This window comes from Gekko japonicus, unplaced genomic scaffold (assembly GCF_001447785.1).
Source record: "Gekko japonicus isolate JY-2015 unplaced genomic scaffold, Gekko_japonicus_V1.1 scaffold3344, whole genome shotgun sequence".
In the NCBI taxonomy this organism is placed as follows: domain Eukaryota; kingdom Metazoa; phylum Chordata; class Lepidosauria; order Squamata; family Gekkonidae; genus Gekko; species Gekko japonicus.
The window spans coordinates 81512-96567 of record NW_015159807.1 but is presented as its reverse complement, the minus strand read 5'-3'; the positions used below and the strand labels follow the sequence as shown (position 1 = coordinate 96567).

Sequence of the window (15056 nt, the reverse complement as noted above, 5' to 3'; positions counted from 1 at the left end):
CTGAGGAAGGCCAACGGACCAAAAAGCGTGCAGTCAGGGTCAATAATGGTCACCTGTGGTTGCCACCAGTGTTCCCTCTGAGTTAGTGTGAGCTAGCTCACCGTTTTTTTTTAGCCTCCGGCTCACACATTTTTTGTCTCGGCTCAGGAAGGAGGGCTCCAGAGCAAAGTGATTTATGCAGTCGCCAAATTGCTCTCTCACAACTTGAATGCCAGGAGCTCACAAAGTAGAATTTTTGCTCACAAGACTCCAGAGCTTAGACGGAACATTTAATGTAACCCCTCCTAAGGGCCACTCACACATCACATCCACTCTGCCTAGCCTCAGCGTCTCCACCCCCTTTCGCCTGAAAACTATAAGATCCCATTATCTAGAAGAAGAAGAGAAGAAGAGATTGGATTTATACCCCGCCCTTCGTTACCCGAAGGAGTCTCAGAGCGGCTCACAATCTCCTTTCCCTTCCCCTCCCCACAACAGACGCCCTGTGAGGTAAAAGAAGAAGAAGAGGAGATTGGATTTATACCCCGCCCTTCGTTACCCGAAGGAGTCTCAGAGCGGCTCACAATCTCCTTTCCCTTCCCCTCCCCACAACAGACGCCCTGTGAGGTAAAAGAAGAAGAAGAGGAGATTGGATTTATACCCCGCCCTTCGTTACCCGAAGGAGTCTCAGAGCGGCTCACAATCTCCTTTCCCTTCCCCTCCCCACAACAGACGCCCTGTGAGGTAAAAGAAGAAGAAGAGGAGATTGGATTTATACCCCGCCCTTCGTTACCCGAAGGAGTCTCAGAGCGGCTCACAATCTCCTTTCCCTTCCCCTCCCCACAACAGACGCCCTGTGAGGTAGGTGGGGCCGAGAGAGCTCTTGACAGAGACTGCTCTTTTTCAAGAACAGCTCTTATCAGAGCTACGGCTTGCCCAAGGTCATCCAGCCAGGTGCAAGCGGAGGAGGGGGGAATCAAACCCAGTTCTCCCAGATTAGAGTCCGCGCGCTTAACCACGACACCAAACCAGCCACCAAGTAGCCAGTTTCTGTATGGCGATACTCAAGATTACGGAAATTCTATGGTAGCTAGGTCGTTATGGCAGTTAGATATTAGATTAAACTTCAATCTGTTCTTCGTGTTTTTCTGACGTATTTTAAAATCTTGGAATATTGTAAAGGTGTGCTTCTTTTTGTATGACTGGACTAAGGGCTGTAAAAATAAACTGAACTGGTTCTAAGGTTCTTGTTGGTCTTCAGGGCCCTGCTAGGCTTGGATCTAACTGTTCTACCGCAGGCCGACACGGATACCCGCTGAAATCTGTCTTCTCGTGATGTGATCAAAGTACGACGGCCTCATTTCAGCCATTTTAGCTGTGTCAGCTATGCTGCCATGGGGGTTGGGGAGTTCATTCTGTTGTTAATAGCTATTGCATTCCTATCCCTGCTGTTACGCCTTTGCTGAAACGCTTATCTCTACAGATGTGCAGGAGGAGGTTGTGTTGTCTGCAGTGCTCCTATGTACCATGAGAGACTCCGAGTTCTCAGCTTTAGCCATCTAACTGTTGCATGACTTAGCCTGCGCGCGGGAGGGTCCCTAATTGGCCCATGCCATGGGGGGGGGGGTGTGTGCATACGAATACCCTATATCCTATTATGCTCTAGTGGCTGCGGCCATTCCTAACAGTGCCTGTGTTACTGCATCTATAGGTTTGCAATAAAAGTATAACCGTTCCTGAATGTGTGTACTTCGTTGTTAGCTGTGGTTCTGACAAGCTGCTAGGGGGAGTTCCGCCAGAAAACACCTACCAGGTAACTCAGGGCGCTCGCCAGCTGCGCGGCAACAGTGAACTTCCAGCCAACCGTAACCCGCCCTTTGTTTTTGCGCAAGAAGACATCCAAAGGGCCGTGTTCGATGTACTCTTCCACCATTATGTCTGAGGGCGGCAAAGAAAAGAAGAAAAAAACAGAGAGAGAAGGTGAGCCTCTTAAGGCGAAGGGAGACAAAGCACCCTTGCTCCAAAGCTGTAGGTCAGTGGATTGGATGCAAAACCACAAGGGGCCGTGGAACGGGCTGTGCTAAAAGGCCAGATGCAAAAAGAAGAAGAAGAAGAGTTGGTTTTTATACCCTGCCCTTCACTACCCAAAGGAGTGTCAGAGCTGCTTACAAACTCCTTTCCCTTCCCCTCCCCACAACGGACACCCTGTGAGGTAGGTGGGGCTGAGAGAGCTCTTTCAAGGACTGCTCCTGAGAGAACAGCTCCGAGAGAACTTGTGACTGACCCAAGGTCACCCAGCTGGCTGCATGTAGAGGAGTGGGGAATCAAACCCAGTTCTCCCAGATTAGAGTCCTGATGCTTTTAAACGCTACACCAAGCTGGAAGATGGACCACAGTTCAGAAAGCAGGGGAGCACCACGGAACTCAGCCAGAGCCAATGCTGCACGGTGTCAGCAAGTAATGCCCATCTCTCTCCCTCTATCTATCTATCATCCATCCAACTATCCATCCATCCAACTATCCATCCATTCAACTATCCATCCATCCAACTATCCAACTATCCATCCATTCAACTATCCATCCATCCATCCAACTATCCATCCATCCATCAATCCATCCATCCATCCATCCATCCAACTATCCATCCATCCATCCATCCATCCAATCTACCTACCTGCCTACCTTATTTATCATCCACCTTTCTCACTTGGACTCCAGGCAGATCACGCAGAGGGAATTGATACAATCAAGAGGACCGGGCATTCAGTGAACAACACAACAGGAATTAGGGTTCTAGGACCAACCAGAAGTCCAAAACCAGAACTGCAGCAGAGCAGAAGCATTAACGTGACACACAGATTGTTGCAAAATTCCATTGCGGGACCTTAATTCTGACAAGCGACACACGGTCGTAGAGACCAGTGTCCTGAATCCATTTCCCAAGCACCTTTGCGAGCTGTCTCTAGCACTCTCGGCAGCAGAGACGGACAAGACGGTTCTGCGCTCACGTCAACAGCGAGGAGAGCGGTGAGGGCAGGATGCAATGCCGCCAGTGAGGCGACTCAGAAGACCAGATGAGTGAGTCTCAGAGAGCCAGGCGCAGGGAGAGAAGCCCTGCAGAAGACGCAGTTGGGTGGGGTGGGGGTAATACTTACTCTCTGAGCCCCGCACGCAAACCCCGTGCATAAACGCCAAGTGGATGTGGGAGACCTGGCTCATCAGGCTCGCCGTCTCGAAGAATGCCTGCAGATAACAGGGGGCAGACCATCACTGTGCGAAAGGTACATTTCCTGCAGGAGCGCACAGGAGCAGAGCTCCAGCAGTAAAGAGGCCAGGGGGCGGGCACATGCAACAACCCCCACCCCCTGCTCCCAGCAGCCCTCAGTCAGAGCAAGAAGCAGCCAGGTAACTTGCAGAACTCCCATCCCCCGGTCCAAAACAGTCCAGTGGCACCTTTAAGACCAAGGTTTATTCAGGCACAAGCTCTCCCTCCTCTGTGAGGGCAGATCTGCACGTTCCCCCCTCCCCCCAATAGCTAGCAATCCAAAACAGTCCAGTGGAGCCTGAGCGGTGGCTGTTGCCTTCTGACACGCTTCCGGTGATATCAGGGGTGTGTGGCATATGCAAATGAGTCATGCTAATGAGCGCCTGCACCTCTTTTTCTATGAAATGACCCCTGCAGCTGAGACAAGTGAGTGGGCACTGCTACTGGCCGACTGACAGCCTGCTGGAGACGGGGTGCAGCGGGGCCACTTCGGGGCTTCTGCTCCCGTCGACGGTGTTACGGCCGTGGTGGAAAATGCCATCGGGGTGTGCGCTGGGGGGGGGGGGGCGTGACATCAGAGGGTCCTCGGAGGCAAGAGACAAACAGAGGTGCTTTCCCACTGCCCGCCTCTGCGTCGCAGCCCTGGACTTCCTTGGCGGCCTCCGATCCAAGGACTGACACAGCTTAGATCCCGAGAGCGGACGAGATCGGGCTAGCCTGGGCCGGCGAGGTCAAGGCAAACGACACATGGAGGTGGTTGGCCACGGTCTGGCTCTGAGAAGTGACCCTGGACTGAAGGTGCTACCCACTACAAACAACTAGAGAGCAATTCGGCCAGCGACTTGTGATAGAGAGCAATTGCCAGCCGATTTAAAAAAAGAAGGCGTCTAGCCGATATGGAAGGAGGACTGGCTGCTACTACTAGAAGTAAGTGAACTGGCTTCCTCCTAATTCTAACACTTGAAATGGAACTAGAAGATAATTTGAAGAAAGTAAAAAGAGAAATTAAGCTGTAAAAATCTGAAGAAAGCAAAAAAGTTAGAAGAAGAAGAAGGAAGAAGAAGAAGAAGAAGAGGAGGAGGAGGAGGAGGAGGAGATTGGATTTCTACCCCGCCCTTCACTACCCAAAGGTGTCTCAGAGTGGCTTACAAACTCCTTTCCCTTCCCCTCCCCACCACAGACACCCCGTGAGGTAAAAGAAGAGGAGATTGGGTTTATACCCCGCCCTTCACTACCCAAAGGAGTCTCAGAGCGGCTTACAAACTCCTTTCCCTTCCCCTCCCCACAACAGACACCCTGTGAGGTAAAAGAAGAGGAGATTGGGTTTATACCCCGCCCTTCACTACCCAAAGGAGTCTCAGAGCGGCTCACAAACTCCTTTCCCTTCCCCTCCCCACAACAGACACCCTGTGAGGTAAAAGAAGAAGAAGAAGAAGAGGAGATTGGAATTATACCCCACCCTTCACTACCCAAAGGTGTCTCAGAGTGGCTTACAAACTCCTTTCCCTTCCCCTCCCCACAACAGACACCCTGTGAGGTAAAAGAAGAAGAGATTGGGTTTATACCCCACCCTTCACTACCCAAAGGTGTCTCAGAGCGGCTCACAAACTCCTTTTCCTCCCCCTCCCCATAACAGACACCCTGTGAGGTAGAAGAAGAAGAGATTGGATTTATACCCCGCCCTTCACTACCCAAAGGTGTCTCAGAGCGGCTTACAAACTCCTTTCCCTTCCCCTCCCCTCCCCACAACAGGCACCCTGTGAGGCAGATGGGGCTGAGAGAGCTCTGACAGAAACTGCTCCTGAGAGATCAGCTCTGACAGAACTACGGCTTGCCCAAGGTCATCCAGCCAGGTGCAAGTGGAGGAGTGGGGAATCAAACCCGGTTCTCCCAGATTAGAGTCCGCGCACTTAACCACGACACCAAACTGTATCAAGAGACTGACACCTTTCAATCCAATAGGATCATTCCTGAGGAAGACGGGTGAAATGAGTTTATAACCGGGGGGGCGCATTGAGGATGATGGACTTTTCCTTGAGGATGTTAGAATCTCCTTAGTAATATTAGAAAAGTTTCTTTTGTAATATGATTTGATGTTCGTGAGTTTTATTAAAAGTCATTGTCATTTTTTATCGTAGTGTTGGTTTGTCTGACGTACCTCCCCAGCCGAAGGCAGCAGCTGCCCTAAATCCAGAGTTTCCAGAACAAGGAGGCCCACCCATCCGGGCCAGCAGCCAATGGGGAGGTGGAGGGGGGGGGTGTTTCCCACTCTGGGGCCGCCCGCTGCTCCTACTCACCAGTGCGATGTCCCTGTGGCTGGGATCCAGCATCTTGAGCACCACTCGCATCTCCCGGCTGTTGTTGTTCTGCTCCGTGGAAAAATACTCCGTCTCCTCATCGCCAGCGTTCCCGCCACACACACGTAACGTGCCCTCGTAGATGTTGGTGCGGGTCCCTTGCCCCAAGTGGGCCCTCTGCAGGAGGTGAAGACCCCCACAGTGTTAGTGGAAGCATTCCTTCCCCCTGAATGTAAAGCTTGTTGGGCTCTGGAATGATTTCTTGTTTTGGTGTGTGTGTTTCTTTAAATGTTCAGTGAGACTGCAGTAATGTAAGGAGACTGATAAAGGTAAAGGTTCCCTTGCTCGAAAGCCAGTCGAATCCGACTCTAGGGTTGCGGTGCTCATCTCCGTTTCAAAGCCAAAGAGCCAGCGCTGTCCGAAGACGTTTCCGTGGTCATGTGGCCGGCATGACTAAACCCCAAGGCGCACGGAACGCTGTTCCCTTCCCGCCGAAGTGGTACCTATTTATCTACTTGCAATGTCTTGCTTTCGAACTGCTAGGTTGGCAGGAGCTGGAACTAGAGACGGGAGCTCACTCCGTCATGCGGTACCCAGGTCACGAACTGCTGAACTACTGACCTTCCACAGCCTGCAGTTCAGCGTCTTAGCCACTTGAGCCACCGCAGCTCCAAGCAGAGTGATAGAGGGAGACAAATGTGATGTGACTGGCTGATGACTGAGAGTGTGGGAGAGGCCTCTGAGGTGATTCCGTGTTCTTGAAGAGACGAGTGTGGAGAGTTTGTGTGGGAGTCTGTGTGACAGAGGAAGCAGTTGGAGTTTATTGTAACCTGTGTGGATATGAGAAAGTTCAGCCTGTGTGGCTATATATGCATAAGAATTGAGAGAGTTCAGACTGTGTGGCTATATGACCAAGAGAGTTCAACCTGTGTGGCTATATTTGAGCAAGAGTGCTTAGCCTGTGTGGCTAAATGAGAGAGATTAGCCTGTGTGGCTATATGAGAGACAGATAAGCCTGTCAAGAGCTGAGTTTTGGTGTATGAGAGACTGTGCGTGACGCCAAGCCTTGTCAGTTATATTTTCTTTCTTCAACAACAGTTCGAAAATACCCAGAAACCTATTTTGTTCTTTAATAAAGAAATCATTATTTGTTTAAACTTATCCCAGCAATCAGAACAGTCCTTCCTCAGGGCCACATAGTCCTCTAAAGCACCCAGATACTGGGTCATTCTACCAAAATAGAGAGATTTGAATTTTTAATTCCTGGTGGCAGCAGAAATCTACTAAGATGGACACAAAGTGTGGTTTAAAGGAGAAATGGTCTCCGCAATAAGCAAGACCTCACAGGCTCAAAGAAGCCTTAGTCTTTTTTCCCACAATGAACGACGTTTGCAGCATCCCAAAAACATTGCTATGAAGCACTGAAGCCTTTCCCCCAAGATACCACCCTGACATACCCAGTCAGGGACTTCGGGTCACTTTAAGAGGGTAAACGGTGTCTCTGGTTGCCCAGGAAGCAAAGAATTCACCCCAGACTTGACATATTGGCCGCTCCGAACCCACCAAGTCTCCTTCACTGAGGGTTACATGGGGGCTTGGAGTTCCTTACGCAGAAGGAGAACACTGGGTCCTTCCTGGGCTGCATCAGTCTCACCTGACGCTACCCTTTCAGCCCCAAATGATCAAAATGAGCTGACCTGGGTGATCTCATTCTTCCGGATCTGGTGGAAGCTCAGCTGGGTCAGGTTCAGAATCTGCCGGCTGCTGTCTTTCACTTTCCGCGTGATCAGCAAGTCCGAGATTTCTGCAGAAGGAAACACTCTGTGTCACACAGTGGCCAGAAATACCAGGTACCCTCAGGAGGTCCAGCAGTGGGGCCAGGACACTAGAAGCCCTCCCCCTGTTGCCCCCCCCCCTCCAAGCACCAAGAAGACAGAGCATCCCTTGCCCCAGACATAAGACCATAAGAGAAGTCATGCTGGATCAGGCCAATGGTCCATCCAGTCCCACACTCTGTGTCCCACAGTAGCCCAAACCCGGGGCCAGCAGGAGGTCCAGCAGTGGGGCCAGGACACTAGAAGCCCTCCCCCTGTTGCCCCCCCCCCTCCAAGCACCAAGAAGACAGAGCATCCCTTGCCCCAGACATAAGACCATAAGAGAAGTCATGCTGGATCAGGCCAATGGTCCATCCAGTCCCACACTCTGTGTCCCACAGTAGCCCAAACCCGGGGCCAGCAGGAGGTCCAGCAGTGGGGCCAGGACACCAGAAGCCCTCCCACTGTGGCCCTCCCCCCAAGCACCAAGGATACAGAGCATCATTTGCCCCAGACAAAGTGTTCCATATGTTTATCCACAAGAAGAGAATGTGTAAGCAAATACCCAGGGATGTGATTCATACCCAGGAAATGACATCTCATAGCGTATTATGTACCTATACAGGCCGGTGGCAGTCCGCGAAGGAACCTTCTCAATCGTGGCACTAAAACTTTGGAACTCTCCTATCGACCCACTGGCATCCTGAGGCGCAAACAGCAGCCGGCGGCTTAGATTTTATCCCACAGTGAAAATCACGCTGCGGTGGCATCTGCTGCCAAAGCAGCGATTTTTAAAAATCTGCCCAGTCAATCAAACCTCCAGTGGCCAATCAGAAGCCTCACTGGGCAAAAGCCCCACCCGGCCCCGCCCACTTTCTAAAAATACTGGATGGGCACCAAGAAAGGTGCTGGTGGGCACCCTGGCGCTCATGGGCGTCACGTTGGGGACCCCCTGCTGTATCGTGCGTGCCCCCGTTTCCTCAAGGAGAACTCCACTGCTGGGCCATAACACTGAAAGCGGGATACTTCTTATTATGCGGCCCACTTCGTACCTCCAGGCTTTGGGAGACAACACCGCTTTAAAACAAAGGTATCGTTTCCAGATCGTAACGTGCAGCCTTTGAGAGCGTTCATCAGTTCCTGGACACTGGAAAACTTCTGCCCCCAGCCTTCCAGCACAAAGGAATTTCCTTTCCTCTGGATCCGGAACTGTCTGCAGTTTGTGGCATCCTGTATCCGGCCGTTCTGGAACAAACGAGCAAACGAGGAAGAACAAGTGATGGAGTCCAACCGACTTGGAATCGGATAATCACAGAGTGGGAAGGGGCCAGGCAGGCCATCTAGTCCAACCCCCCGGCTCAGTGCAGGATCAGCCAAGAGCATCCCTGACAAATCCAGCCGCTGCTTGAAGACTGCCAGGGAGGGGGAACTCACCACCTCCCCAGGCAGCTGATTCCACTGCGGCACAACTCTGACTGTAAAAAAGTTCTTCCTAATATCCAGCAGGTAGCTTCCTGCCCTTAATTTCAACCCAGTATTGTACGAATATCAGAAGAGGTTCTTCTGGTCCATCTAGTCTGGCATCCTGTCTCACACAGTGGCCAACCAGTGGCCAACAACAGGGCATGGAGGCCGAGGCCTTCCCCTGATAAGGACACCAGAAGAGCTCTGCCGGATCAGACCAGTAGTTGATCTAGTTCAGCTTCCCGTCTCACATACTGGCCAAACAGTTCGTCTAGATGGCCAGCAACAGGGCAGAGAGGCCGAGGCCTTCCCCTGATAAGGACACCAGAAGAGCTCTGCCGGATCAGACCAGTAGTTGATCTAGTTCAGCTTCCCGTCTCACATACTGGCCAAACAGTTCGTCTAGATGGCCAGCAACAGGGCAGAGAGGCCGAGGCCTTCCCCTGATAAGGACACCAGAAGAGCTCTGCCGGATCAGACCAGTAGTTGATCTAGTTCAGCTTCCCGTCTCACATACTGGCCAAACAGTTCGTCTAGATGGCCAGCAACAGGGCAGAGAGGCCGAGGCCTTCCCCTGATAAGGACACCAGAAGAGCTCTGCCGGATCAGACCAGTAGTTGATCTAGTTCAGCTTCCCGTCTCACATACTGGCCAAACAGTTCGTCTAGATGGCCAGCAACAGGGCAGAGAGGCCGAGGCCTTCCCCTGATAAGGACAGCAGAAGAGCCCTGCTGGGTCGGACCAGGGAGGGTCCCTCCAGTCCATCATCCTGCTGTTAAACCGACTCTGAATCCATAAGAGGACCCATCCTCTAACCCCATGGCTGCAAAGCTTACTCAGGAGGTGTTTGGTGAGGTAACCTGTCAAAAACTTTCTGGAAGTCCAATCATATAACATCTACTGAACTAGTTTGGTGTAGTGGTGAGCGGTGAATGGACTCCAATCTGGGAGAACTCCTCTGGCGGTCTCCCATCCAAGGACTAACCGGGGCCGGCCCTGCTTAGCTTCTGAGATCTGATGAGGTCGGGCTAGCCTGGTCAAGGCAAGAGACTGAACAGAGGTGGTGGTCGGCCATGGCCTGCCTCTGCGTAGCAACCCTGGACTTCCTGGGTGGTCTCCCATCCAAACACGAACCAGGGCTGACCCCGCTTAGCACCCCAAGCCTGGCGGATCTGCCTGGGACAGTCGTGAGACGAAGAGGCCTTGCTGTTCCACAGGGCACCGGAGCAGAGCCGCCACCGGTCTGAAGCAGACGGCAGAACACTGTTTCCAAAAGGGTCCGCTGCCGCTTTCCTAGGACATACCTGGCCTCTCTTCAACACGGACAGAATCATTCTGTTGAAGTCCACGACGCTCCAGCGGAGGGCGTACAGACCGTCCTCTTGCTCCTCCCGCTTCAGCTTGGCCAAGATAAACTCCTCCCTAGGAACACAGGAGCAGAAGATGTTTCAGGGAGCGACCTGGAGAGATCTCGGTCCTCCGTTCCCAAAAAGGTCCGGCACGTGTGAGTAGTGACGGTTGTTCTGTCGCTTTCCAGACAATTTACCCGTGAGATGCGAGAGAAGAATGCTTGGAAGTTGAAGTGATATGTATCGGGCTGCCCCCCCCCATACCCAGGGGTCATTTCCTGCAGCAGCGCACAGGAGCGGAGCCCCGGCAGTAAAGAGCCCAGGGGGCGAGCACATGCAACAAGCCCCACCCCCTGCTCCCAGCAGCCCTCAGTCAGAGCAAGAAGCAGCCAGGTAAGTTGCAGAGCCGCCCCCCCCGGCCCTCCCCTTTGGGGGCCGATCCGTATTGCCCCCCCCCCCATAGCTAGCAATCCAAAACAGTCCAGTGGCACCTTTAAGACCAAGTTTTGTTCAGGTACAAACCTGCATGTTCCCCCCCCCCCCATAGCTAGCAATCCAAAACAGTCCAGTGGTACCTTTAAGACCAAGTTTCATTCAGGTACAAGCTCTCCCTCCTCAACGAAGACAGATCTGCACCTTCCCCCCCCCCCCAATAGCTAGCAGTCCAAAACAGTCCAGTGGCGTCTGAGCGGTGGGTGTTGCCTTCCAACACACTTCCGGTGATGTCAGGGGGTGTGGCATATGCAAATAAATTATGCTAATGAGCTCCTGCACCTCTTTTTCTACGAAATGACCCCCGCCCATACCCATTTAACCTTGAAGACACAGCTGGTATAAATCCAATCTCTTCTTCTGCTTCTGAGCCATCAGCCCCGAACCCTGCAGTTGGCTTTATACCCGGATCTACTCTCTGTCAGCTTCCCCGTTCTGGACTCTTAGGGTTAGGGGAGTTTTCAAAACTCTAGTACAACCCCCTTTCCCGAGTTCTATCTGGGAGAGAAGTAGATTCACCCAAGGCATTTGGCCAACAAAGCAGGCAGTTTCATTAAGAATGATTCTGATGTGAGCTCGTCCAAGTGCCCAAGTCTCACTAAGAAACTAGCATAAAATAACGGATATAAAGTTCTTCTTTTACAGGCGAAGAAGAAACAAAGACGTCAGGTTCTGACATTCAAAAAAGAGTTCAACGATTTCGTTCTCAAACATTCGGCGTACATTCTACACTCCTAAGAGGGACATAAGGAAAACAAATCTACGCTTTTCCTGGAAAGATAAAGATGGCACAGACCCCCGACTGAGATACAGTTGCTTTGAGATCGGGAGGTCAAAGAACAGATTTTTGGGTAAGGATGAGAGGAAGGACAGGAACACCCTAAAATACAGCAAATTGGTCTAAAAGATAGAAGATCAACCTTAGGCTCAGTACTCAAAGTCACTGCAAGGGTCTTAAATCTTTGCTGAATTCTTAATGGTGAAATACAATGAGGAATTTCAGACAGACGATATAATTCAGAAGAGGAACGGTTCCCAAACGGTTTCTGGTCTGTCATTTCAGACAGAACCGTTTTAGAACCAGTTCCCTACCGGAATATATTTGTAATTTCACACACAAACGCTTCTGTCCCGTTTAGGAAACGGGGCTGAAGCATTTTACCTGTCAACCACTTCCAAGTAGTCTTCAGGTTTCCTCTCCCAGTTCCAATGCGCTTTTCCCCGCCGTTTTTCGCCCGCACGGGCGATCTCCGGCTTGTTTATTTTTGAACGTTCGCTTTATAGCGCTATAACAGTATAATGCTATAACGCAACAGCATTATATCAACCCCATTGGAATGCCTGGAGTGTTGTGTTATAGCACCATAGCACTATAGCACTCTAAAGCAAACGTTAAAAAAAAAGCCAGAGATCACCCACGCGGGCGAAAAATGGTGGGGGGAAAGCGGGAAAAAGTGGTGCAGTCTGAAATGGCAAACCGCTTCAGATCCAGCTCTCTACCGGAAGGGGAAAGCCATGTGTGAAATGGCAGCCCTATACCGGTTGTTACGGAATGAACTTGATATTTTGCTTTATGGACTATATTTATTGCTACACACAATGGACTGTGCACACACACACACAGGCTCAGAGAACTGTACATTCCAAGTCACCTGTTGTGATGCAACACATAGAAGGTGCCTGCACAAGCCTTACATGTGAATGAGGTTTCAGTTACACAGTTAACAGCCTGGTGAAGGAGCACACACCTCCATTATTGTGAGCAGTAAGAAACAATAGCTTTGAGAAGAGACAGCCCCCATTGCAGATCTAGTTGGGATCACGTGCAACACATCCATGCTTTGTTCTACTTTGGTGTTTCCTGCCAAATGGACATTTGGTTTACAATAGGATGGCCAGCCAATGAAGCATCCTGACGCCAAGGTTTCACACCTGCCCAGATGTCTTCCTTGAGTAAGGTATTAGATTTCAATATTGACCTTATAGGCAGCCTCCCACTCCTATAGGCAACCAATAGGATTAGTTTTGGGACGGACTAATAGGTAGGTGGGTCCACAGATTGGAACAGTTACCTCCCACCCAATGGACCACCTATAAAAGGTAAGGACAATTCAACTGGCCCTTCCTAGCTAGCATTCCCCGCAACAACCCCTGTCTGCTTTATACTCCCCTTTTGTCCAGCTTGCTATCCCCAAACCCCTGCCTCTACTTTGATCTCTTGATCTGCAGTCAAGAGACCCACACGTGCTGGCTGGTTCTAGTCGTGTGTTAACTTCCCTAGATTTCTATTTCTTCCCATCCATTCTTCATTGGAACGAACAAGCTTCACGACAGATAAATATCACCCCTCATCACCCCCACCTGCTAATGCAAACGTGCTTACTTTAATACTGTATTTCTAAGGAGCTTGATTGAATGTGTGAGCGCATCAGTATTGTTTGTATGTGATTTATATTCTTAAGTAAAAGACAGTTATTTTAACAACACCAGCCTCGACTCCTTCTCTGGTAACCCTTGGTGGGAACACGACCTTGGTATAGTTGACAAGCACCCAGTTTAAAATTTGCCAATTGCTATAGATAAAGCAGTTCGGCTAACACAGTTTACTCCATGACAGATCAAAAACGGCTTCAAAACAGGTTAAAAAGGGTAATGTGAAATTCCTCAATGTTTTAACACTTAGCCGTCCCTTCTCTTTCCGCTTTATCTCTCCCAAAGCTTCCCCTAGCTTTCCCCAGGTTCCTCCCAATCAGCAGTCACTCATATGTGAGCAGATGTATGTTAAGGTTTTATCGATTCGTTGTCTCACTATTTTTGCACCACTGTCCTCATTTGGTTATCCTTGTCGTTCTGTTTTTCTCGTCATTCCGGGAATGAAAGCGTTTTTTAAAAATCAAAAGCTATATTTTTCTTTGCTTGATCTTTGGGGCGCTGCCCTGAGCTGGGACCCTGGTATACACCGCACAGATCGGCCCTGATAAATTTGACTGCCCCAGTGACACTGGTGGGGTTTTTGAGGTTTTTAAAAATACTTTTAAATATATTACATTGACAGCAAAATGAGTACCATAACCATAAATAACATCATAATATATATCATCACAATAACTACCATATGAATATATAAAAGAACACAGCATAATATAACAATATATAACTTGGGTTACAGTAGATTAAACTGTCTACATTTATTGGTTTTTATACATGTCCTGTTTGTTGCCGAGATTTGTTTGTAGGTTGCGTTCACTAGAAAAGTCTTATTTTAAGAGAACATAAGAACATAAGAGAGAAGCCAATGTTGGATCAGGCCAATGGCCCATTTAGTCCAACACTCTGTGTCACACAGTGGCCAGAAATACCAAGTGCCCTCAGGAGGTCCACCAGTGGGGCCAGGACATTAGAAGCCCTCCCACTGTTGACCCCCCCAAGTACAGAGAATACAGAGCATCCATTGCCCCAGACTGAGAGTTCCTATCTATACCTTGTGGCTAATAGCCACGGATGGACCTCTGTTCCATATAAGAACATAAGAGAAGCCAATGTTGGATCACGCCAATGGCCCATCCAGTCCAACACTCTGTGTCACACAGTGGCCAGAAATGCCAGGTGCCATCAGGAGGTCCAGCAGTGGGGGCAGGACACGAGAAGCCCTCCCACTGTTGCCCCCCCCCCCAAGCATCAAGAATACAGAGCATCCCTTGCCCCAGACTGAGAGTCCCTATCTAGACCTTGTGGCTAATGGCCACTGATGGACCTCTGCTCCAGATGCTTACCCGATTCCCTCTTATAAGAACCTAAGAGAAGCCAATATTGGATCAGGCCAATGGCCCATCCAGTCCGACACACTGTGCCACACAGTGGCCAGAAATACCAGGTGCCCTCAGGAGGTCCAGCAGTGGGGCCAGGACACCAGAAGCCCCCCCCCTGCACTGTTGCCCCCTCCTCCCAAGCACTAAGAATACAGAGCATCACCTGCCCCAGACCAAGAGCCCTTATCTATACCTTGTGGCTAATAGCCACGGATGGACTTCTGCTCCAGATGCTTATCTAATTCCCTGGAGCTCCCCTTTTCTCATGCGTGAGTAGACGTGTGTTAAGGTTTCACTGTGTTAAGGTTCTATTGATCCATCGTCTCACTATTTTTGCACCACTGTCCTCATTTGGCAATCCTTGTCGTTCGGTGTTGGTTTTTTGTTTTGGCGGTTTGTTTTGATTTTTTTAGAGGAAAAGCCGGCTGTGATATAGGGGATCTGTGGGAAGTATATCGTGTGCTGACATAAAGTTTAAAACTCGTGCCCATGTCTGCACAAATTTGGAGTAGGTTGATGTCACTGGAGTTTGTCTTCGTTGCATCGAGTCTGCAGTCTTCGCCGTTACAACTCAGCTTAAAGGGGAC

General features: G+C 50.4%; 1 protein-coding gene across 1 annotated transcript in view; it reads right to left on the bottom strand.

Annotated features, from left to right (window-relative positions):
• The window catches only part of TYK2 (tyrosine kinase 2), a 112151-nt gene that overhangs the window by 20718 nt on the left and 76377 nt on the right, over positions 1–15056 (bottom strand). Inside the window, exons 9-14 of the mRNA XM_015407598.1 lie at positions 10124–10241; positions 8408–8600; positions 7239–7345; positions 5542–5718; positions 3135–3222; positions 1790–1917 (exon numbers count right to left, since the gene is read on the bottom strand). Of these exons, the coding sequence (XP_015263084.1) occupies positions 1790–1917; positions 3135–3222; positions 5542–5718; positions 7239–7345; positions 8408–8600; positions 10124–10241 (811 nt within the window). The remainder of the gene's footprint in view (positions 1–1789; positions 1918–3134; positions 3223–5541; positions 5719–7238; positions 7346–8407; positions 8601–10123; positions 10242–15056) is intronic.